This window comes from Chaetodon auriga, chromosome 10 (assembly GCF_051107435.1).
Source record: "Chaetodon auriga isolate fChaAug3 chromosome 10, fChaAug3.hap1, whole genome shotgun sequence".
Lineage (NCBI taxonomy): Eukaryota > Metazoa > Chordata > Actinopteri > Chaetodontiformes > Chaetodontidae > Chaetodon > Chaetodon auriga.
The window spans coordinates 5,028,426-5,051,589 of record NC_135083.1 but is presented as its reverse complement, the minus strand read 5'-3'; the positions used below and the strand labels follow the sequence as shown (position 1 = coordinate 5,051,589).

Here is a 23,164-nt window from a genome sequence, read left to right as displayed (position 1 = left end):
CTTTACAAATGCATTTTTACAACTATTTTGATCATTATGTTGTTTTTTATACAAAAATATTTCACTGTGTCACTTTTGGTTCTGGGTAATTGTAACATAATTTCTCACTATTTTCAGAACTTACAAATCAAACAATTAAACGATTAAATGAGAAAATAATCAACCCATTAGTCAGTAATAATGATCATTTGTCAAACGATTATACCTGATTATACTTGAGTAACATTTTAAATTCATGACTTTCATTTGGAACAGAGCATTATTATAGTGTGGTTTTAGTACTTTTATTTAAGTAAAGGATCTGAACTCATGTCAAAATGTAGTACACTTCAGTATATTAGAAATATAATTTGAGTATAGCTTTGTATGCTGGTGAAGTAAAATGAAATCGACGCTACCTTGTCTTGATTAATGACAAATTTTAGGACTATGTAAAAGATACCAGACTCAGCTGATAGATATGTTTTGCATATTCATTAACTTGATTGAATTATATGTCAGTTCCTTAAATTGCACCTGCAGAACAGTATTAGAGGCAATTATCTGGTGTTAATATGTTTCAGCGTGCCCTAGCCATGCACCCGGACCGCCCACGTTATGTGATTGACAGGCCGGCATATAACCTCCCAGACTTTGACAGCGAGTTTGACAAGAAGAGTCGACAATTCCCTGCTGGAGAGAAAGTGAAGAAGCTCTTCAGGTACAGACGCTCCGCACAGTCAACATGAGCTGCATGACCCCCCATCACACAAACTCCACCTCTGACAGGCTTTGTGTTGCGATCAAATGGTGGAAAGGCCTGAAGCTATGACTCAAGGCAAAGTTTAGACGTGTTCTGGACTTGTTCAAGGTAACAACCGGAAAACCTGAGCTCTTCAAAGCCTCTCTCTTGTTTGTTTCTGTCAGATGCTCCGTGTTGAGACTGAAGGGCTTGTTATTCAGACATCTGCCTGTACTGAGCTGGCTTCCCAAGTACAAAGTGAAAGAAAACCTGCTGTGTGATGTCATCAGCGGGGTCAGCGCCGGCACCATTCAGGTTCCCCAAGGTCGGCCGGCTTTCTCTGAGGCCTCGTGTAATGCACACTGTCTGATGCTAGTTGCTGCTTAAGTATACAACATAGTTTTTGTATTTTTCTGTACTTTTATGTGACAGTTATGAAAAGGCTTCTGTTCTTTCCAGGCATGGCGTTCGCCCTCCTGGCAAACCTCCCTCCTGTCAACGGTCTCTACTCCTCTTTCTTCCCCCTCATCCCATATTTCTTCATGGGCACTGCTCACCAGATGGTCCCGGGTAAATCCGAGTGATTTATCTACAGCCATTTCATACGATGACAGTGATAAGTTGCCAGAGCTGCAGATCAGCTGCGCTCAGCCCGACTCTGCCCAGTTTGCAGAATGGCAATGGAAATAGATGTGACACACTGCTTTCTGTGTGTAGGTACGTTTGCTGTCCTCAGCATTATGGTGGGAATCGTGTGTCTTAGGCTGGCCCCAGAGTCGGACTTCAGTCATTTCAATGCCACTCTAAATGCTACAGTGGTGGACACACGGCTGATGAATGAGGTTCGCCTGGGAATATCTGGAACCCTGGCCTGTCTCACGGCAATCATACAGGTACCCGTGGCACAAAAAGCACTAATTTTCAAAGAAACGTCAGGTGCAGTTTAATCTAAAAACAACTCATTCACCAGCACTTCTGTCCGTGCAGATCGGCCTTGGCTTCATGCAGTTTGGTTTTGTAGCCATCTACCTGTCAGAATCCTTCATCAGAGGCTTCATGACTGCTGCAGGTTTGCAGATCCTCATCTCGGTGCTCAAGTACATCTTTGGCATCAGTGTGCCACCTTATAGTGGTCCGCTGGCCGTTATATATGTAAGCAACTCTTTCATATTGTGATCGAAGAATCTGGTTGTATGATTGTATGATGTAATTTGAATGCTTTCTCACAGACTCTCATAGATATTATACGTGGCCTCCCTGATACCAACATAGCTTCGTTGGTGTTTGCTCTGGTCAGCAGCGTAGTTCTGATTGTGGTGAAGGAGCTGAGTGCTCGCTACCGCCACAAGCTGCCCTTCCCCATTCCTATGGAGATCATTATTGTAAGTGGTTTATAGCTTGTCATTTCTCAGAGGATGGAAAAGTGCACTTTCATGTAGCTGTTGCTCTGATTTCTTTTGTAGTTTTGTTACTGATATAGAGTATAATGTCGATAGCGGTGATTGATCCCTGTTTGTGTTGTACTCAGGTGGTGGTGGCCACAGCCATCTCAGGCCCTCTGCATCTTCCTAAGATCTATCACATGGACATAGTGGGAGAAATTCCTTTGGGGTAAAGCATAGATCAGCAAACCCGGACTCAACGTTTCATCCATTAAAATGATGCATGCAACTAATTTTTTGACTGTTTCTTTATTCCAGATTTCCAGCACCGATCCTGCCCACAGTCAGTCAGTGGGACGACATGCTGAGCACAGCCTTCTCCCTGGCAATCGTTGGGTATGTCATCAACTTGGCTATGGGCAGGACACTGGCAGCCAAGCATGGCTATGATGTGGATCCCAACCAGGTAGAAGAACCATGTATCTATTACTAGATCAAATTTTTTATTTTATCCCATTTTGTAGTAACTCATGCATGTTCTCATACAGGAAATGTTGGCTCTCGGCTGCAGCAATTTCCTCGGGTCCTTCTTTAAGATCCATGTGATCTGCTGTGCCCTGTCTGTGACGCTGGCTGTGGATAATGCTGGTGGATCATCACAGGTGAGTGTTGAGTTACCCTTGCAAAGTACTGTAATCGAGGTCAAGCATAAGCAAATTGTAAGGAAAAAAATCTCACACTAACTGCTAACTATTGCACCTCTGTTGCTTCCCTCTCATAGTTTGCCAGTCTATGTGTGATGCTGGTTGTAATGGTTACCATGCTTGCATTGGGAGCGTATCTGAAACCACTTCCAAAGGTAGGTGGACATAAGAGTATGATGCTAACACCTTTAAAAAATTTCGGCATGATTAGTGACATTTTTCTAATTTTGGTTTCCTCAGTCAGTGCTTGGAGCCTTGATTGCAGTCAATCTGAAGAACACGCTCCTCCAGCTCTCCGATCCCTTTTACTTATGGAAAAAAAGCAAATTGGACTGTGTAAGTCAAAGTCTTGGATGCAATGTTGCGTTGTCTTTTTTCCATACTTTATCTATTGTTCTTTCTCTTCCAGTGCGTGTGGGTTGTGTCATTCTTGGCCACATTTTTTCTCAGCTTGCCTTATGGAGTTGCGATCGGAGTGGGCTTTTCCATCCTGGTAGTGATATTCAAGACGCAGTTGTGAGTCCATACAACAACTCCATACAATATGCTATATTTTTTGACTGTAAGACAATGCAGGAGAGTGTAAACTGTATATTTATGTATTAGTCATTTTAGCAATGTGTTCCTCACAGTCGGAACGGTTCAGCAGTGGCTCAGATTATGGATACAGATATCTACAAAAACCCAAAGGTGTACAATAAGGTATGAAAGACGAAATACTTTTGTGTGTTTTAATTGTCAGCATGCAACCTTGTGTAAAATGTAAATAGAGACAGATAGCACAAAACAACATATGTCATCAATGTTGAAACAGAGTAATTTCATTGTTTTTGAAAATTCTGTCCTCATTTTGAATTTAATGTCAGCAACACATTTCAAAAAAGTTTGGTCAGTGGCAACAAAAGACTGGAGAAGATGTGAAGCACTGAAAGAAAACAGCTGGTGGATCATCTCAGAGTTAATCAGGTTTACTGGCAACAGGTGAGCAACATGATTGGGTATAAAAAGAGGATCCAGAGAGGCTGAGTCTGTCTGAAGGAAAGATGGGGCAGCTCAGTCTGTCACTCTATGACAGACTGAGCTGCAACAGTACAACAATTTCAGAAGGATGTTTCTCAATGTAAAACTGCAAAGAATTTTCTACATTGTCTACAGTCCATAATGTCATTAAAAGATTCAGAGAATCTGAAGAAATCTCTTCCTGACAAAGCTGAAAATCAGCACTGGATGGCCTTGATCCTCAGGCCCTCAGATGGTGCTGCATTGAAAACAGGCAGGATTGTGTAGTGGACGTCACTGCATGAGCTCAGGAACACTTCCAAAAACCATCGTCTGTGAACACAGTTCATCTCTGCAGCCACAAATACAAGTTAAATCTCTGCCATGAAAAGAGGAAACCGTATATAAACCAGAACCAGAAACACTGCTGCCTCATCTGGTCCCAAGATCACTTAAGATGTGCTGAGGCGCAGTGGAAAACTGTCCTGCGGTCTGAGGAGTCAAAATTTGAATTTTGGAAATCACGGATGCTGCGTCCTCTGCGCTGAAGAGGAGAGGGACCATCTGGCTTGTTATCAGCACTCAGCTCAAAAGCCATCATCCGTGATGGTATGGAGGGCATTAATGCACATGGCGTGGCTAACCTGCACACCTGTGCAGGCTCCATTAATGCTGAACAGTATAAACAGGTTTTGAAGAAACATATGCTGCCAAGTAGACAACGTCTTTTTCAGGGAAGGTCCCGTGAGACCCCAAACTGTTGAGCAGCTGAAATCGTACATCAAGCAAGAATGGGAAGCATTCCACTTTCAAAATGGCAGCAGTTGGTCTCCTCAGTACTCAAATGCTTACAGAGTGTTGTTAAAAGAAGAGGTGATGCAACAGAGCGCTAAACATGACCTGTCTCAACAACGTGTTGCTGGCGTCAAAATTTTGATTTTCAAAAACAATGTCTCAGTTTCAACATTTGACATGCTGTCTTTGTGCTGTTTCCAGTTAAATATGGGCTGTCAGTGTGTAATATAATGGGAGCTGCATCATTGTTTTTGTGATAACTCCACAGGTCATGTCAATAACAGGGGTGAAAATAGTGAACTACTGCTCGCCACTCTATTTTGCAAATGCTGAAATATTTCGGCAGAGGGTCATCAAAAAGGTACAGTGAAAAAACTATTTTGCTGTTGCCTGAGGTTAGCCAGCTTTGAGTGACTGTGGTCGTGTGGCGTATGGGTGTTTACACAACCATGTTTGTGTCTAGACCGGGCTGGACCCTGGCAAACTTATCCTGGTCAGGCGGAAGTTCTTAGAGAAAGAACAGAAGGAAAAAGAGAAAGAGGAGAAGAAGGAAAAGAAGACAAGAAGGAGGAAACTCAGCTCTTTGGTAACCATGAAGGTTCAGGTGGGAAGCAGCTCACAGCCAGAATCACACACAAAACCTTTTTATGTGTCATGATTCCACTGTCAATATGTCCCACTCAGTTAAACATTAGATTTTCTGAAAATGCGACCTGTGACCTTTTCTGTGCACCTTTCTCTATGCGTTTCCTCCAAATCTAGACCGTATCTCAGCTTGACCTGCAAAATGACTTTGACATGAACGACGGCAGTGCCAACAAACCTGAACCTCTCCCCAGCTATGTCAACTTCCACTGTAGTGATACTGAGCTGGGCGAGGAGGCGCCTGACCAAGAGCTGCCCAGTCCCTCTGCCGTCACACTGGAGTCCAAGCCCATGCCCTTCCACACCCTGATCCTTGACTTGGCAGGGGTCTGCTTCGTAGACCTGATGGGCATCAAAGTATTGACAAAGGTTTGAAGCTTCTGTATTTAACATCACATGACTGCAAACAACCTATAAGAAGCATCTACAGGGTCCATTAAATAGAGCTTCTGTGGTTCTTTACAAGGAAATGAAATGGTTTTTCACAGAGAAAGTTTGCATTTAACTAAACAGCAACAGCAGCGAGTGCTAACAGTTAGCCTTAACTGATATTTAACTGACATCTCAGTTAACTGCAACAAACATAATTGGAGCCTGATTTGACTGTTCTGATGTTGAAATAGAGATAGAGATCGTTAAAGTGCAAGAAAATTAAATGTCTAAATAAAAAACAGAGCTAACCTGGATTAGGCAGAATTCAGGTGACCGCAGACTCCAGTCCTGTAGCTCAGCTCTCCTCTCCGGTAGCCTGCCAATCAAAGAACCCCTGATATGTAAAAGCTTCCATTTTCTGTACAAAACCAAAGTTAAACCTTTTTGTGACAACATGTTCTTTCATCTGGTAGACTGAACCCTGATTTTCCTCACTGAACCTTTCTATGAGAGGACGTTTCAGAGTGTGGGTGCATGCAGTCGTGGTTTTTCCAACTTGTCCATGAACAGCTTTCTTTCCTTCATTTCTCTCACAGATGAACTCGAGCTACGCGATGCTGGGAATTAAACTATACCTGGCTAATGTTCAAGGTAAAATCTTTAACTACTGAGGAGCATTTTCACTTTTGTTGGCTCTACTGAACAGTTGGCATGGCAACGGAGACCTCGTCACTCATTCAACATTAAGTCCATTGGGTCTGTGAAGGACACTGGTAGGAAGAGAGGACAATAGCAAGTCAGAGATTACATAAACGCTTGGCATAGCGTGCACACGCCTCCCATTTCCTAGTGAGATAAAGTGATGATCCACGTAATTAATTTATTGTGACTGATGACCTTTAAGACTGCAAATAGTATTTAGTTCTCTTCAAAGACCACATGAACATCGAGCCTGCGTTCAAATCCGGGTGTGACATTTGTCGCCTTTCCACCTGCAGCTCAGGTGTATGAGGAACTGGAGGCCGGAGGAGCTTTTGATGACGGCAATATTGCCCGCAGTAATCTCTTCCTTTCTGTCCACGATGCCGTTTTGTTTGCTCAGCAGACCACTGGAGAGAGCAGAGTCTCCCCAAAGGTAGGCCCGGCTGTATAAAATAACCTTATCATACAAATCCCTTTCATAACATCACATACAAACACCTGCTGTTCAAAGGTTAGGACTATAGGGAGGGATTAAGAAGAGTAGAAAAGCAAGATTTATGCTCTAAGTAACAAATTCCTCTTTTAGCACAGCTTTTGTCACCTTATCTGGTTCAACAAGGGTAAACAGAAATATCACAAAGGTTTTTGTGACACCTCAAGTGCCACAACGAGCGGAGCTGTAAGTTACACCGAGGTCATGCTGCATGTTGTGTGCTTGATTTTGTCTTCTCTGACTGTGTGATAAGCACAGGCACCTTTTTAAGCCTCTGAGAGGACAGACATTGTCTTCAGGGGGATTTAAAACACACAGTAAATATGGATTACAATGGTGCAACATTGACCATCTTCAACTCATGATTCATGAAGGGATTGAAAAAACGTCTCTTTAAAAACTGGTGTATGCACAAATGTGGATGTGTGCTGTTCATGACATATTGCAAACTGTAATGTAATTATGTCGTGATTGCATAGGAAGAGTCATGTTGGAGTTCATTCATTCATTCAGTCATGTTGTACATGCCTGTTTGACTTCAAATATGTACATTTGCTTTGTTGGCTACAGGCAGAAAAAGCAGGACAGAAACTTGCTTTTAACATTAATGAGGATCTGGAGCAGGTATGCACTGGTCTGCCCATACACACTGACAATTTCCTACCTTTACTCACCATTATTCTATATTTAAGACTCGTTTTTCTTTCACAGGAAATGTTTTGATTGCTGCAGTGATGAGGAGCAGAGGAAACCGCCGAAGATGCTAACAATAATCTTCAGTGTCACTGTAATTTATGGAAATTTATTGTTGCCAAATTAGATTATGTACTTGATCTTGTACTTTTTGCCGGTTATCAATTATCCAGATAAAAATGTTTCACTTTGTGATTGGGCACAGTAATCAGTACTTGACCCCACTGACAGGGGGTGGTACACACCAGCACAAGAGACCCCAATAACAAGTGAGCGCCGAGCAGATAATGAGGGGAACTCAGGGGCTCAGTTCGCCCACCCCTCACAGCGACTGCGGAGCGAACCTGCTGACTGCGCAGTCATACAGAAGTGGTCTTGTAATTAACTGCGAGTGTGCATGGCCACAGCTGTGAGGTATAGCCAGCTGAGCAGTCTGGCTAAGTCCCTGTGGAGGCGAGACTCAGGGAAAGACTAAACACAAATGAAAGGAGGAATACATAGCATCAGCAGTTTCATGACTTTGTAGCCTGTACTAAGGACTGGAGTCTCCGTTGTTGTCCATCAGGCAGAGTAAAGCTTCAACAACCAAAATAACACTTCTAATTGTTGTCACTTGCACCAGCAGAGTGACTGTAACAAAGAGAAGTATGTAGGCCGTCTACGTTGTGTTTGTATAGCAGACTCTTAAAGGCCTGTGGAGTCAAGCCTTGCAGCAGGCTGACAGTGGCGTTGGTATGTGCGCGATGCATGAATGGATTTATGAAGCTATTAAGAAATCATCCTAAGGTACTCTGGCACACATCTGCTCCTCTGCTCTCCTTCCTCTCTGCAGCAAATTGGCACCACAAGTGATTACAAGGTTTCTATGGCCATCAGCTTTAATTTGGAGCTCTGGGAAAGTCTCTCATCACTTAATGGTGTGTGTGTATGTGTGTGTGTGTGTGTTCAATTTCATTACCTGCAGCTCATCCCTCTGTTTCTTCTCTCCCTCATTGTTTCCAGACTGTCTGTAGAAGCTCTTTGCTTGGGCCTGATTTAATTAATTTGAGGCAGGGAAATATTCGGATTGACAGAATTAGTTTGGCCATCGTTTGTCTCAGGGTCTGTCCTGCCTGTCGTTTCTCTAAATATTTCAACGCTTGGCTGTCTTTTCACATTTTACATAAACATAAACTACATCCAAATTCCTTACTGCATATTTGTTCTAAGCTGGTGTTGCAGTGTGTACTCCAAACAGTCACTAAGAAAAACATTAGACTTTTGAGTGTACATAATCACAACCACACATAACTATAGTATAGAAGAAGAGCATCTTCCCACAACTGCAATAAATGACCACAAATCGCAGGTAGTAATAGGACAGCTACAGAGAAGTCTTACAAAACAAAAAAATAAGTGTTAAATCTTTGGGAAAAGCTTTGTTTTCATGAGGTTTAATTGGCAGAGAGACAGTCCAGCACTACAGTGTGGAACACTTACAAGATCATTTCTTGTTAGTACCACATGGTGAAGTATTGTGATTTTCTTGTGTACTAACTGCAAAAACAATGTACCAACACAATGTGTATATAGCACATATTGTACACAGTGAGTATGTGGTACGGAATGAGGACACATGCTGCTGTCTCTTGCCTTTATTTCAGAGGCTACAGTGCAGGATTACTCTGGGCAAAGCACTTTTTTGGGGGGGTTGCAGTGTCCTGCTCAGGGGAGCTTTTTAGAGATTGATTTAACACCAGTAAGACACTTTAGCTGCCAGCTCACATCTGGAATACACCCACCCATCAGCGCCAGGCAACCCTTTGTTACGGCTCTGCCTCCCTGCCCTCATTACATTTCAAATTGTGGTGTATGGCTTTCATTCCTTTTTCCATATCCAAACGTACTGTAAGCTTTGGTCTATTTTGCTTTTTAATTTGACCTTCTTGATATTGTTCCTTATAATTACCCCTTTATCAGTAAAGCTATAGGTAAAAAAAAAACCAAAAAAAACCCCTATCCTCTCTGGAGGTCAAACGATGATTACATTGAATTATGAAATGCTTCTAGCTAAATCCTTTTTCAAATGAGATACTGTTATAATGGACTAGCTTCTCAATCCCTGTAATTGCAAGTTCACATAAAAATTAATTTTACACCCCTTGCACATTCATTGACCATGATGGTTTAATTAACAAGGTCCCTTTTAGAAATTTGAGACGAAGAGATTTATGTATTAAATTTGTTTACACGCCCAGTGGTTTCATACTATGGAGACTAATTGCATGGTGTCAGAGGGTATCTCCTCACTGAGTCATGGGGCCTTGTCATTTAGCACTCGTCCGCTTTTATGAAGAGCTGTCCCTGAGAGAATATTCAGCTCTGACCTTTCATAATCATTATTTAAATTTGGAGCGCTTTAATAAAGAGCCAAGGAGCCGAATTTTATGAAAAGACTGCTGCTCAAATGGACTGTGGGCTTGTAAGAGAGGGAACGAGGATGACAGAGCGACCAAAAACACCTCTGGAAATTTAAATAATGTCCGCATGACAGTGATCAAGCGACAGCAGTTGGTGCTTTGAATATGCATTTTACAGACCGATGTTTGGGGATCTCGTCTGCTTCATTAACATAAACCAGTTTGCGGCCAGGGAGTTATGGATCTTAATTGTGCAATGTCAGCAAACTGTCTTTGGAGAAGTTTTGTTTACAAAGATGCTGAAGGCAAATCAGACCATTGGTAGCTGGTTAGATTTAATGTTGAGTATTGTCTCATTCCAGAAGTTCAGCAATCAAATGGGCCTAATGAGGACAGGCATACATTTTTTTGGAGTTTATTTCTTACTGTATCACCTAATCCCGGACAATATACAGTATAATAGACAGAGACTATAACTGTGTGTTGGACTCATGGAATGATCGCCCCTCAGGCACTGATGTTTCTCATCCACATGCTATGTTGTAGGGAGGTTTTGTTTCAGTCTATAAATGATCTCAATTCAACTGAAGTCTGGATGAAATAAAAAGGAGTTTTTGTGCCATTCAAGCCCTTATAAAACATTGTCACGTGTCATCACAGATATCCCAAGGCTTGTTTGGAGCCCCACTAGGTGGCACGTGCAAACAAAATGGCTTCAAGACCCAAAATCTGTCGTATTCCTTGGTGGGAATATTGACAACTATTTTCGTATGAACACAGATCAGATCACAGCAGGCATAAGATGGGAGGTATTTAAAGCTTATATCAGGGAGTTAAAGACTAAGTTAAAGGCTAATGATAATGAGCAAATCAATCTCGATGTTCAAATGAAAGATTCAGAGCTGGACCTGTACCAAACTGATGAGAAACACAAGAGTGCCTTTTGTTGAGAGCTGGTATAATGAGCAGAGATATTAACAAATAACCTGATACCACACCAGAGACATGCAACAAGGCGGACTCCAATCCCCCCTTATTGTTCTGGCACTGGCTCTGGCTTTCCAGCAGCATCGAAGCATCTTGGGTGTGAAAATAGAAGAAATAGAGCAGATTATTTTGCTCTTTGCAGATAATAGAATCATTTATCTCTCCAATTTGACAACATCTATCTCAATGCTTTTTCAAACGTGAACAGTTTTTCTCAAATTTCATATAGAACAACAGGCGTCCAAGACTATGGCTTTTCCTACTACATCAGCCTTTGGAAGGCTTCAAACACCCAACCTACAATGATATTACTGGATTACATATGGGGTCATGTTTTGATTTCTCCCCTCTGACCCTCCAGAATGGCTAGACTTAGACCTAGACTTAGACATATCTTTACTCTTCTCATGTTAAAAAACAGACAAAAAACTCCCCTTTCTGCTTGGCATGGCAAATTAATGACCTTTGATCAGCTTCCTAGAAACCACAGGAGCTTCCTGTCATCACAGACCCACTCCGTAGAGGAGCTATCCATATCAGCTCGAGAGGAGCACTCAGATATTCAAGGACAATTGTCAGTAATGTTATGCTGCAGTCCAAATCAAAGGACAATTCACATTCCAGACTTGATGCTTGGAGAGATGATCTAAATGTAGATATTACAGTTGAGTTGGAAAATGCTTGTAAAAGCTCAAACGCAGTACTGAAGCTGATGCAATATAAATGACTATTCAGCACCTACGTGACACCTTTAGGGCAAATGTTTTTGGTAAACGTAACATTCCTAAAATGCTCTAATAACCACATGAATGTTATTTGGAGGTAACTTTAACAATGATCAATACCACTGTCACGTCTGTAGAGTAAATAAGAAGCTACAGCCTGCAGGTAGTTAGCTTAGCATAGCATGAATACCAGAAACAGGGGGAAACGCTAGGCTGGTGGTGTGATGGTTGGTTAACTTGTTTTATTTTGTAGTAATCCTGCTTTATGCATTCCTGTAAGTTTTACTTACAGGACTACTACTACTACTACTACTTTCAGTTTCCCGCAAGTTTTATCATCACCTGTCCTTGATTATCCAATCACTCCTCCCAGTCCTTATAATCCTAACGCTCTACCACCTGTTTGCCAGGTTGTTTTTGTTCTCCTTGCAGACTCACGTTCCACCCTTATTATTACTGTTGTTGTTTAGTTGTTTTATCTCTGCCTGGTGTTTCAGTTTAGATGACTTGTCCGTTCAATAAACATTCCAACACCCCCAAAAAAGATGTTTTGGGAATTAAATTTTGTAAGCGGGGATAGTCCTTATATTCCTGACAGCTGAACCAAATGCAGTGATCATGTTGGTATTCTGCTGTCAGTGTGACTGTGTGCTCTTTCAATGCCAAAAAACATGTATAATCTTCAAAACATGCATCAACAATGGAACGTTCTCTGGTAATTAATCAAGGCATGACATTATTGAGTCTGCGTCTCTTACTGAAGGATGGTTAATTATTTATAGTTAAATTAAGCCACAACCCCATGTCTGATGGAAAATACTGCTCAACCTGTTTGCCATTTTTTTCCTCTTCAGGAACGTGTGAATGCAATGAGTTCTTTCATTTCACGGTACCATTATTGCATTAAAAGTAATCACTGCATTAATTATTTTAAAAGTTTTTGACCTTTACGGAATGATTAAAAACTACAAACAGAATTTGAAATTGAGGATGTAGAAAAAATCCATGATGTCTCGGAACATTTTTTTTTTTTTTGTGGAAAAGGAAGCAAAAATGTTATTTGATTTTCATAAACAGCGTCATAAATGAAAGGTGGAGCAAGAAGATAAAGCTGTGGAAAGATAAACAAATTTGACCTTCCTCACGAGCACGGCATCAAGACAAAGATAGATTTGCAGCTATCATGTTGGACAGATATGCAAATGTGTGTCATCAGTGTGGTGTTTTATCATCCCATCAACTCATTAAACAGAGCGGCAGGTACTGTTTGCTCTCCTGTCTCCTTATTAGATAAAAACCGCAGTGTGATAACTACAGATACCAGCTCCTTACTGAGCCGTTCAGTATCAGCGGGGAAATTAGACAAGACAATGCAAAACAACGCAGTGTGGTGCAACGCTAAGGGAACTCATTAGAACACTACAGCATGGGAGGAAGCCACATGATGCTTTGCAACATGTCATCAGGGGTGTTGTGAGTGTTATTACACAATCATAATTTGATAGCTTGTGCACAATTACTTCATTAATTTTCAGGATGCTGCATGATAAACTCACGGGCCAAAAAGGACATAAATGAGGAAAGGCTTTAATGCAACGAGCTGGATCAGAGCTCATAATTTGCTGCATCTTAAATCAATTCAAATTGTATTTGTGTATTGAATTATCGTTTCAGGGGGATTACTATTTCATGTTGTGAGGATGCACTAGCCTTTAATCCATTTGCCATGGGTTAGAGTTACATAGACACTGACAGAATGTTAATATAGGTGTGAATATGCGGTCATAGCCACAGTAACCCTGTATGTAAAGATGTTTCTGCAGCGTTGTTTGATTAGACTTATGCACAGCAAGAGCCACTTGAAAAGTCAACAAGAACCATCACTTCCACCTCAGTTTCATCTTTACACATTGACTTTATTAATGTCAGTCTTGAAGAATTGAACTGTCATGAGAGTGGCTCAGCCGACACTTGAGTCATTCTTTAAAGACAAATACCAGCTGTGTCTGAGTGCCTGCAAATGTCTGTCAGACAGAGCAGGCTGAGAGCATTAGCCACACACGCATTAGTGAAATTGCACCCTGCTTCAACCGCATAATATATCAGAATCATTAATGCAAACATTTGCAAATTAGTTTTCCAGCGAGCTCTACATGAAAGCGCCCCATATAGTTCTCCATATAATACTCATTAACCTCAAAACACAAAGCTTACGAACTGAAAATAAAGGGGAAATGGAGAAGAGAGAAATCAAATGGGTTTGAATTTCAGTGGTTTTTACTAAAACGGAGGTTCAGACTCCCTCTCTTGTTGTCTGGTGTCCCATGGGTATCCATCTGTCTCTGGTGCAGAGGAAACACACCTGTCTGAAGCTCACAGAAGAAATCTCCTGCTTTCATCTCAATGCACAGACAAGCCAGGCAGCCATTATCCAAAGCCCTTTACTGCTTTTGTTTACCTCTCTATCATGACTCACCTGTCATCAGGGGAATTTAAGTGCTGTGGTGATTTATTAACTCTTTTAAATTACAGCTAAATTAAACTCATCCATTGGATGCGCTGACAGGAAGCGTCTTGCCTAGACTTTGTGTCTTGATATTAAACATTGGAAAGATAATACTGTCTTTAATTACCTGTTTCTGTAGGTTTAAACATATACCACAGGCTTTAAAAGCTCCGAACTTCAACACTAATGTGATTTATGCCATTCAGTAGAATCATGCAGATGTCTTTTTTCATTTTTCATAAGTGAAGTGCAATTTAAAAAAGAGGGAGATTTGCAATAGAAGCTTCTTTTTGTTCCACATCTACATGCACGCTCCCTTGACATTACTCCTACAGCTCTGGCCATTCAGCGTCTTTAGGCTCGTGAAGCATTTTGCCTTTAGTGTGACAGTAGCGCTGCTTGGTGATTCAGTGCGCCGTGCTCTGTAGAAACAGCTGCCTAAGTGCACCGCATTATGATCTACTCACCTTTCTCTCTCGCTTTTAACAACTGCAAATCTTCGTGGTGTAATTGCTTCTCCACAGCTGCTCTTAGAGGTAAAGCAATGAATATACAGTGTGTGTCAGTATGAAAAATATTTGTGGTTATTTGTGTAAAACTTAAAATGTTACTCACTTAATATATTCTTGTACTTGGCTAATTACAGCGCAAATGATGACGAGTCTTCTTATAATCTCCTAGAGAATCCGAATGACTTTTATTGCTCTCTGTATCACCGTGATAAAACAATATGGAACTACTCACATTATTTTCTACTATTGCAGCATGCATCAGATTTATTACAGCCATTTAGACTCATAAGTAGAGTTATTAAAACTAGAATTCTCAGCTGTAATTTTAATAATTATGTTGATTGTCCGCTGTAATGACCCGTCATGACCACAGGATGGCACTGTGGCTTTATCTGTAAACCCACAGGGCTGCTCTCATCTGATCAGCAGCAAAGAACTTTGAAGAAGTCTCAGATTCCCCCAAGGAAACCATGAAAGACAAAGTTGTGAAAGCTGGAGCCGAGGCGATTAAAAAAAAGTATGACTGTAAAAGAGCTGGTGTTGTGATCTTGTTTCCTGTGATCCATATATATTGAGCAAAGGGAGAGTGATGGTTGAGTGGGGACTGCAGCACCTCAGTGGCCCTGCAGATGAATGAAGATGCAAATGGAGGGAGGGGGAAGTTAAAGCCTTTAGTGACACTAAGCACACCCCAGAGGCCCTAGTGCAGAACGCTCAGCCTCAGCACATCAAGGACACAGCCCCTCTGTCTGAGCGTCCCCTTGGCACGCATCACATCCCGTCCATCTACATTTTCATCCAAACACTTGAATCCTTATGCTGTGCTGAGCCAATGACAAGAGACAGATGTGCTCTCCTCAGAGAATCCAGTTTGATAAGCTGCTGCTCCACAAACTATTAAATAACCCAAAGAAACCACCAGAGTAAAAAAGAAAAATCCCTATTTTACATAAGAATGGATATGCCCGGAAACCGTACCCTCACATGTTGGCTTCGCCTTAGCTGTAAATGTCAATTTCATGTCAGATCCTTTCTCTATTCATCCATGACTTCTGTGATTGCTTCATCCCTTTGCATGAGAATGACTTGAAATAAATGTTGGCCTATTCTGCCGCTCATTTACAGCGCTCTGTAAATGAAATGCATCTGAAAGGACTGGCCGACCATCATGTGATCAGGCTCTGCTTTTGCGGAACATGAACTTGTGCACTGCACTGTATATTTCAGACTTGTGGTGTGCTCCAACGGGCTTGATGTGTTCATAGTTTTCTTTATCCACTAGAGCAGCTTCCTTGTGGGACCTTGCCTATGCTAAGGAGTGTCACAACCATGATGCATGCCCCATGTGGCATTCTGTTTCTGCGAGTCATTCAGGCATACAGTACTCTGGCTTTCCTCTCCACTGGTTCCAGAAATACAGGTGAGCACACAGCAGGTGAACCTGTCATAGTCAGCACCTGCAGGATCCTAACAGCCAGCAGGGAAAAACTGAAGGACAGAGGAAGTTTTGTTGTGAAGAGTTCTGCTGCGCCACCTGGGAGGCTCAGTGATGAAGGTGAAACACAATGTTGTCCTCAAGACACATAGTGAGGAAGACAAACTGGTACAAAACATCATTTTATGGTATTGGTTTTATCAGATTTGTAAGTGCTGTGCCTTGATTTATGCGTTGTGTTATTAGATTATAGAAACAATCCTAATACAAAAGTGCATTTAATAAAATATTAATACAGAAGAAGAACACGCAGTGTGTGTCAGATTATTGACGTCCTTATTTTGGTCATAAATCAAAACTCAAATGCCCTTTTGGCCTCTTACAGCATTGCTCATGCAGGTCTGTAATTTGTTTAAATGTTAATTTATGAACTAATTGTCTGTAATTGCTGCTTAGTGCCACTGACAATCCAAGCTGTCTGCCTCCCGAAGCACATTAGGCCAGATTTGCAGAATAAAGTAATTAGTTCAATTACAAAAAAGAAAGTAGGGATGATGGAAGAAAGTGGGAACAAGAAGCTAGAAGATACTCCCAAGCCACGAACGTGTTTTCTGTCTTGCTGTTATGAAACATACTAAGCAGAGTGTATGAGAATACCCTCGTTGTGAGCAAATCATTTTCTTAATTAAAGCTTGCGCATGTCAAGTTAATTTGAATCTTCTTATACGGACATTTTCACTCCGCTCGGTCTCAGATGTCAGTTTCTGGACTGACTTCGCTGCAGCATCTCACATATCAAGTTATTTCAGCTTGCTAACAATCCTCGACTTCACACGTTAAAAAAATATAGCCCTGTGTTTTCTATTTGGCTTCTGTCACCCGCCAGAAGCTGCCATCACAACCAAGAGTGCTCCATTGTCTGCTAGCATTGTCATTGTTATTACTCTTTTGGATTGCCTGTGGAGGTATCGGCAGGCTCCGGGGAAGCAGGCGCCAGGCTGGATAATTAGTTGTTCTTTGATGCCAGACGGGCACATTGCCGTCACTTGGAGGGGAAATGGAAAGTGGCATCACTATCACAGTAACACCGGAACAACCTTTGGTGTGAGGGCCGGGTTCCAGCGCATCTGTCACACCACTAGTCATCTACCCACTGGCAAGACAATAATGCTTACCAGTCTAGGAATACACAGCATGGATAATTACTTTATCTGAAACGGAATTATTCTTGTCATATTTGTCATGATTAGCTGTGGTGAGGTGGAATCGATAGTGAGCTTCTGTATAGGTTCTGCTGATCAGTGTAGACAAAGAGATTGAAAGATTTGGCGTTTTAAATCTTCCATAAAATAGACTTATCGCAAACACAAATAGAAAGAGGACAAAATGATCCGTTTTGTCTTTATTTTCGTACTGTGTATGCCAGTTGTACTTGTATTAAATGTTGGCCGTGATGCAGATACTTAATTTAATAATTTAAACCCCCCAAGCTGCCTGTGGTGCAGCCTCCCAGAAGCTGCATCTTCCAGCACTGCATTTCCAGCCGTGAGCTTAGTGCCGGAGCTGCTGGTGACTACGCGAGACTCGAACGACGACGAGAAGTATGGAGACGCCCACCAGCAAGGTACCTCCGAAGCCCAGCAGGATGCCATACAGGAGCGGCAGAGCTACATCCAAAGGCCCCTTCTGGTACGGGGGGACAGGAGCCCGCTCCACAATCAGATCCAGGTCACGCCAAGTCAGATCCCTCACTAACACACACGCATTAAAAACAAAAACCACAGACACACTTACCATCTCAAAGGACTGTGGGAGCTTTTTTGTCAAGTTTTGACTTGAATGAAGCACCACGGAGGATTATAAAAAAAAAAAAGTGGACAGGTGATAATTACATTTTTGAATTTCTTGGTGTCCTGGGAAATACTCCTCACACGGTGAGAGTGTTGATGTTGAGAAATAATGAGTTGGAAGCATGCCCACGGCCAGCGAATCTAATCCGGCATCTCATCTAAACACTTAATAGATTCAGGGTTCAGTGAAACATTATATCATTTGTCATTCAGACAGTCTCCAGAGGGATAACCCGAAAAACTCCTCTTGACATCGACAGCCGAAGATATCTGGGGCTAAGACATGGCCGCCGCACATGTTAGGAGTCGGTTCTCCATCACTAATTCTGCTTCAGAGTGTATCGAACTAATGTGACTCTGTCAAGCTTTTTTTTAGGGCAAATTACCTTTTCTTTTTCGGACCCTCTGGCCTTCGTGCTGGTGGTCCTTTGCGTCCGACTGCACCGGTGGGAGGTTTAAAGAGCTGACGTATTTGTGATAATCCTCCACGTAGCGTTTCAGGCTCAAGATTTTGTCCTGGTTGATGTTCTTCCCCACTTCTGTAAAAACACAAGGTCTGAAAGTCACTCCAAGTGCAAAACGAGTATGTATTTTACCCTATAAAAGGTTGTCAGTTTGAATTTAATTGTTGTTTTCTTGCCCTGAACATAATTAGTTCTGGCAGGAGAGCAACTGTTGTCCTTCAGTTCAGAATAAAACAAAGTGAAGCACTTGAGTTTCTACGTATGAGTAGCTCTCTTCAGATCTGCAATCAAGTGTACGATAATTGCTGCATTCTGCATCCACATAGTTTTTCATCAAAGCCACCACTACCTCCCCCCCATGTCTTATAACTCATCTCTTCCCATCCTCTCCTTGTCTTTTTTTTTTTTTTTTTTTCTCCAAAGCTGCTGATGAAAGGAGCAGATGGTTTGTTCTGTGGCTGGTGTCAGCTCCACTGAGTCCTCTGTCAGATCATTTACACCTCCTTCTATCCAACGCCACTCGGCTGTGGAGCTGTGTGTACACTGGACTGCAACACATGCCAGAGACTGGCAGTGTGCAAAATATGCCACATTTGAAGTTCCAATTAAAACGAATCTCAAAGTAATGAAGCAATTACGCGCTGTTGTTAAAGTCTTGAGGAGGCCGGCTTGACCGAAATAGACCAATTTTTGAAAATACGCCGCCATGTACCCAAATGAGGCTTTGTTCCAATTTCTTTTTGTCAAGGGACATGCTGAGATGTCTGCTCGTGACATTTGCTGCTATCAACAACACGGCACTGTACATAAAAAGTGAACTATTTTAATTTGAAACCCATTACATTAGTAGCGCCACTTAGAATTATTCTATTTAAAAAGATTGTTCAAAGCTACAGGGGGCACGTGTGCTTTTCCCGTCTCCATTTGTTTCTCACCGATGGCGATGTCAGCTCTGCCGATGTGCTGCAAGGCGCGAGAAAGCCTGTCGTAGTAGGTCTGCTCGCCGTACCTCAGCAGCCAGTCTGTCAGGGCCGTCCGGCACTGAGCTTCACTATCTAGTAAACACAAAACATATGGCCCTCAGACAGACAGGTCTCTGACAGTCAGCTCGCTGCCAGAAACTCCCCAAGCTGAGCTGGACGTGTGAGAAACAGACAGGTCTCAGGGTGGACTTCTCTTCACTTCTGCCTTGTTGCAGCTTGTAGCTTGCAACTCTTAAAGATTCAGATTTTCCTGAATCTCTCTTAAAACAACAGGCACATGTTTTTCAATGGAAGTGATGGGGACAAAGTTCAGCCCAGGCAAATATGATGCTACAGTAGTCTGAGTTCAGCAAATCAAAGACTGTGGAGACCTCATAATAGCTTCAGCTGAAAATTAGCATGCATTCTGCACGGAAGGAAGACTGTGGATTTCATCCCCTGTGACATACACTGAAACTGCTCTAAGAGGAATCTCTTCAGTGCTGGTATTGACAGGAGGAATCATTAGAGCGGTGGGGGAGGAAATACTCATCAAAGAAAAGTTTACTTAGGAAAAAATGCTAATAAACACACTCTGAAAAATACTCCACTACAACTAGAAGTCCTTCATAAGTACGGCCAAAAGTCAACTTTTCATGAGCTCAGAAAACAGCCCTGTTTTCAGCTTTGTGACCAGGAATTTTCCAGCTAATTCAATATTTTGTTTAAGTAGTTTATGTAGTTTAAGAGGTGGGAGAGTTCCTTCAGCCCATAAAGGAACACTTCATTCAAATTCAAAATCACTGGCGATACATGGTTTTCATTGGACAGGAATGGAATGGGAAATTGTAATCTGCAAACCACAACTCTGATTCCTAAAGAGCTGTGACGGTGTGTTAAATGGAAATAAAAACAGAAAGCAATCATTTGCAAATGAACTGTGTTCACTGACAACAGTTTTCCAAAGTGTTCCTGAGCTCATGTGTCAATCCCCTTCATCCAATCATGTGTTCACAAAGTGGTGAACGTCGCTCCATCCTCGCTTGTGAACCACTGAGCCTTTCCAGGATGCCCCTTTCATACCAATCATGATACTCTCACCTGTTACCGATGTTTACCTGTGGAATGTTCCAAACGGGTGTTTTTGGAGCGTTCCACATCTTTCCCAGTCCTTGAAATATGTTGGTGCATCAAATTCAGAATAAGCAGATATTTACAAAAATCAATGAAGCTGATGAGGTCAAGCATTAAATATATTGTCTTTGTGCTGTTTTCAAATGAGTATAAGTCTTAAAAGGCTTTATTATTAAATGGTCACATTCTGTTTTATTTATGTCTTCCACAGCGTCACAATGTTTTTTGGAATCAGAGCAGGAGTAACTAAAGCTGAAAAACTAAATGAAAAATGCCTCTGAAGTGTAGTGGAGTAGAAGTTATGAGTTGTATAAAACGTAAATACTAAAGTACAAGTACCTCAAATTTGTACTAAAGCGCAGTACTTGAGTAAATGCACTAAGTTACATTCCACCACTGCTTTACGCGACCACATACTCTTTCAGTGTATGTAAGGATATATGCTGTCAGTATTGCTCTCTGAGGTCTGAAGTGCCTCAGGGCTACGGTGAGATGTGTTTCAGATGATGATGAGCACTAACCTGCAGCAGCAGAGGTGTCTCTCTTGGCTCGGGGCTTGAGATCTAGCTGATTTTTTTCCAGAGAGAGGCGCTCAAGGTGCTGGAAGATGTTCTCCTCTGGGTGAGAGAGGGCGAACAGAAGGTCCTCGCACTCCTTCGACGTCAGCAGTTCCACTAATCGCTGCAGCTGATGGACACTGATGTCTTCTGCCACTAAATGGCACATGACCATAGAGTATGCTGTGAATTCCAGTTAACGAAGCGTAATGCTGACACTATGCACAACAGTTCTGCTGCATGCCTTTGCTCTCAGTTAACAAGTACACTTGAGTGGTGTGAAAGTGTCATATCGCCCCCTTCAGCTGCAGAGAATAGAAACTGAACAATCAACATTTCACATCAGAGAACAGAACAATCAGCAAATTCAGTCTCACTGTGAGTTTTTTCAGTTGGTTTCTCACAACGTGTTGGATGCTGACGAAGCTGCACCTGCTGGAGGAACACGTGCCCTCACCTGTGTCTTCTCCAAGTGTTGAACTCAGAAGGAGAAAAACCAAAAGGGGACAGAATTTCCAGAGTTTCATGGCAGCCGACGTAAAGACTCAATACACACTGTTAACGACATATGTTAGTTAGTGAGTTAGTTTATTTTCAAAACTGAGAAGTGATCTAGAATGTATTTAAATTGTAAACAGTGCAACTGTAGCATCTTTAGTAGCCAATCACCAGGCAAAAGGTACTGATCCCGTTGAGAATATATTAATAGATGCATAAACTTTTGTGATCAGAGGAGAATCAAACATTTTATAGGAGGGCTGCAACAACTAAAACCACGTTTCCAAAAACGTTGGGGCATTTGCAAAACCTTGAAACACAATATTACTTGAAAATAGCACAAAGACAACACATCAACTGTTGAAAGTGAGACCTTTCACTGTTTCTTCTTAAATTACGTCCTCATTTTGAATTTGAGGCCAGCAACATGTTTCTAAAAAGTTTGGTCAGTGGCAACAAAAGACTGGAGAAGATGTGAAACGCTGAATGAAAACAGCTGGTGGAACATCTCAGAGTTAATCAGGTTAACTGGTAACAGGTGAGAAACATGATTGGGTATAAAAAGAGGATCCAGAGAGGCTGAGTCTGTCTGAAGGAAAGATGGGGAGGGGTTCACCACTCTGTGACAGACTGAGCTGACAGCGCAACAATTTAAGAACACACATCTGTGAAGGCCCATTAATGCTGAACCATTTATACAGGTGTTGGAGCAACATGCTGCCATGCCAACAATGAGAAAACATCCCACTTTCTAAATGACATCAGTTGTTCTCCTCAGCTCCCAAACGTTTACAGAGTTATTAAAAGAAGAGCTGATGCAGCAGAGTGCTAAACATGAGCCCGTCCCAGCTTTATTGGAAGAGGATATAATTTTCAAAATAATGAAATTTCTCAGTTTCAGCATTTGATATGTTGTCTTTGTGCTTTTTTTTTTCAATTCAATATGGGAGTTCAGTGTTTTCATGACATTGTGTTTCTGTTTACGTTTGACACAACGTCCCAACTCGTTTGGGAAATGGGGTTGTGTTTTCTTGCTAATTAATCAGTTTTTTCTAAAGTAATTATTTAGTTTAGAAAATGTCTGTATATACACATACGTGTGTGTGTGTGTGTGTGTGTGTGTGTGTGTGTGTTTCCATGTATTCCTCATGCTGTGGGGACATAAATCTGTTTGCACTGTCACACTGTGGGGACTCACCTTCCTCATGGGGACAAAATGCAGGCCCCCATAATGTAAATCATTACATTTTAGAATGAAGCCTGGGGTTAAGGTCAGGCTTAGACAAGTAGTTTTTGTGGTTATGGTTTAGGCTAACTCTCTAGGAAATGAATGTAAGTCTCTGTAATGTGTGTGTTTGACTGTTTGTTGCAGGTTAACCAGACCACACAACATGGAGGAACCTCTTAGCATCTCAGTTTGCCCATTGTCTCTAACACCGAACTCTCAACTGTGCTACCTCTGTTGTGTTGTCTGAGACTTGTAGCCATGCACTTAAATGCTGCACACTGTTACTAAAACACAGTGAGAGGCCACTGGGGGAAAGTCTGTTCCCTGCCTTTGAGACTTGGAGGGTGCATATATTTACATGCCCCCACATGCATGACCATGGGCCAAAAATGTGTTGCTTT

General features: G+C 41.9%; 2 protein-coding genes across 2 annotated transcripts; one reads left to right on the top strand and one right to left on the bottom strand.

Annotated features, from left to right (window-relative positions):
• The first annotated feature begins 575 nt into the window (after positions 1 to 575).
• LOC143327086 (solute carrier family 26 member 9-like) lies at positions 576 to 8,080 on the top strand. The gene is made up of 20 exons (XM_076741245.1): positions 576 to 700; positions 907 to 1,046; positions 1,181 to 1,291; positions 1,439 to 1,614; positions 1,709 to 1,873; positions 1,951 to 2,103; positions 2,250 to 2,332; positions 2,422 to 2,569; positions 2,652 to 2,765; positions 2,885 to 2,962; positions 3,048 to 3,143; positions 3,217 to 3,323; positions 3,440 to 3,509; positions 4,870 to 4,962; positions 5,065 to 5,205; positions 5,364 to 5,615; positions 6,215 to 6,269; positions 6,617 to 6,753; positions 7,384 to 7,437; positions 8,072 to 8,080. Exons 1-20 carry the CDS (start codon positions 576 to 578, stop codon positions 8,078 to 8,080), a joined length of 2,307 nt encoding a protein of 768 aa, XP_076597360.1.
• A 9,378-nt stretch (positions 8,081 to 17,458) lies between these two features.
• On the bottom strand, positions 17,459 to 21,315 carry tmdd1 (transmembrane and death domain 1). The gene is made up of 4 exons (XM_076742060.1): positions 21,002 to 21,315; positions 19,320 to 19,439; positions 18,307 to 18,459; positions 17,459 to 17,821 (listed from the first exon to the last, which is right to left on the bottom strand). Exons 1-4 carry the CDS (start codon positions 21,210 to 21,212, stop codon positions 17,622 to 17,624), a joined length of 684 nt encoding a protein of 227 aa, XP_076598175.1. The 5' UTR covers positions 21,213 to 21,315; the 3' UTR covers positions 17,459 to 17,621.
• Between the last annotated feature and the right edge of the window lie 1,849 nt (positions 21,316 to 23,164).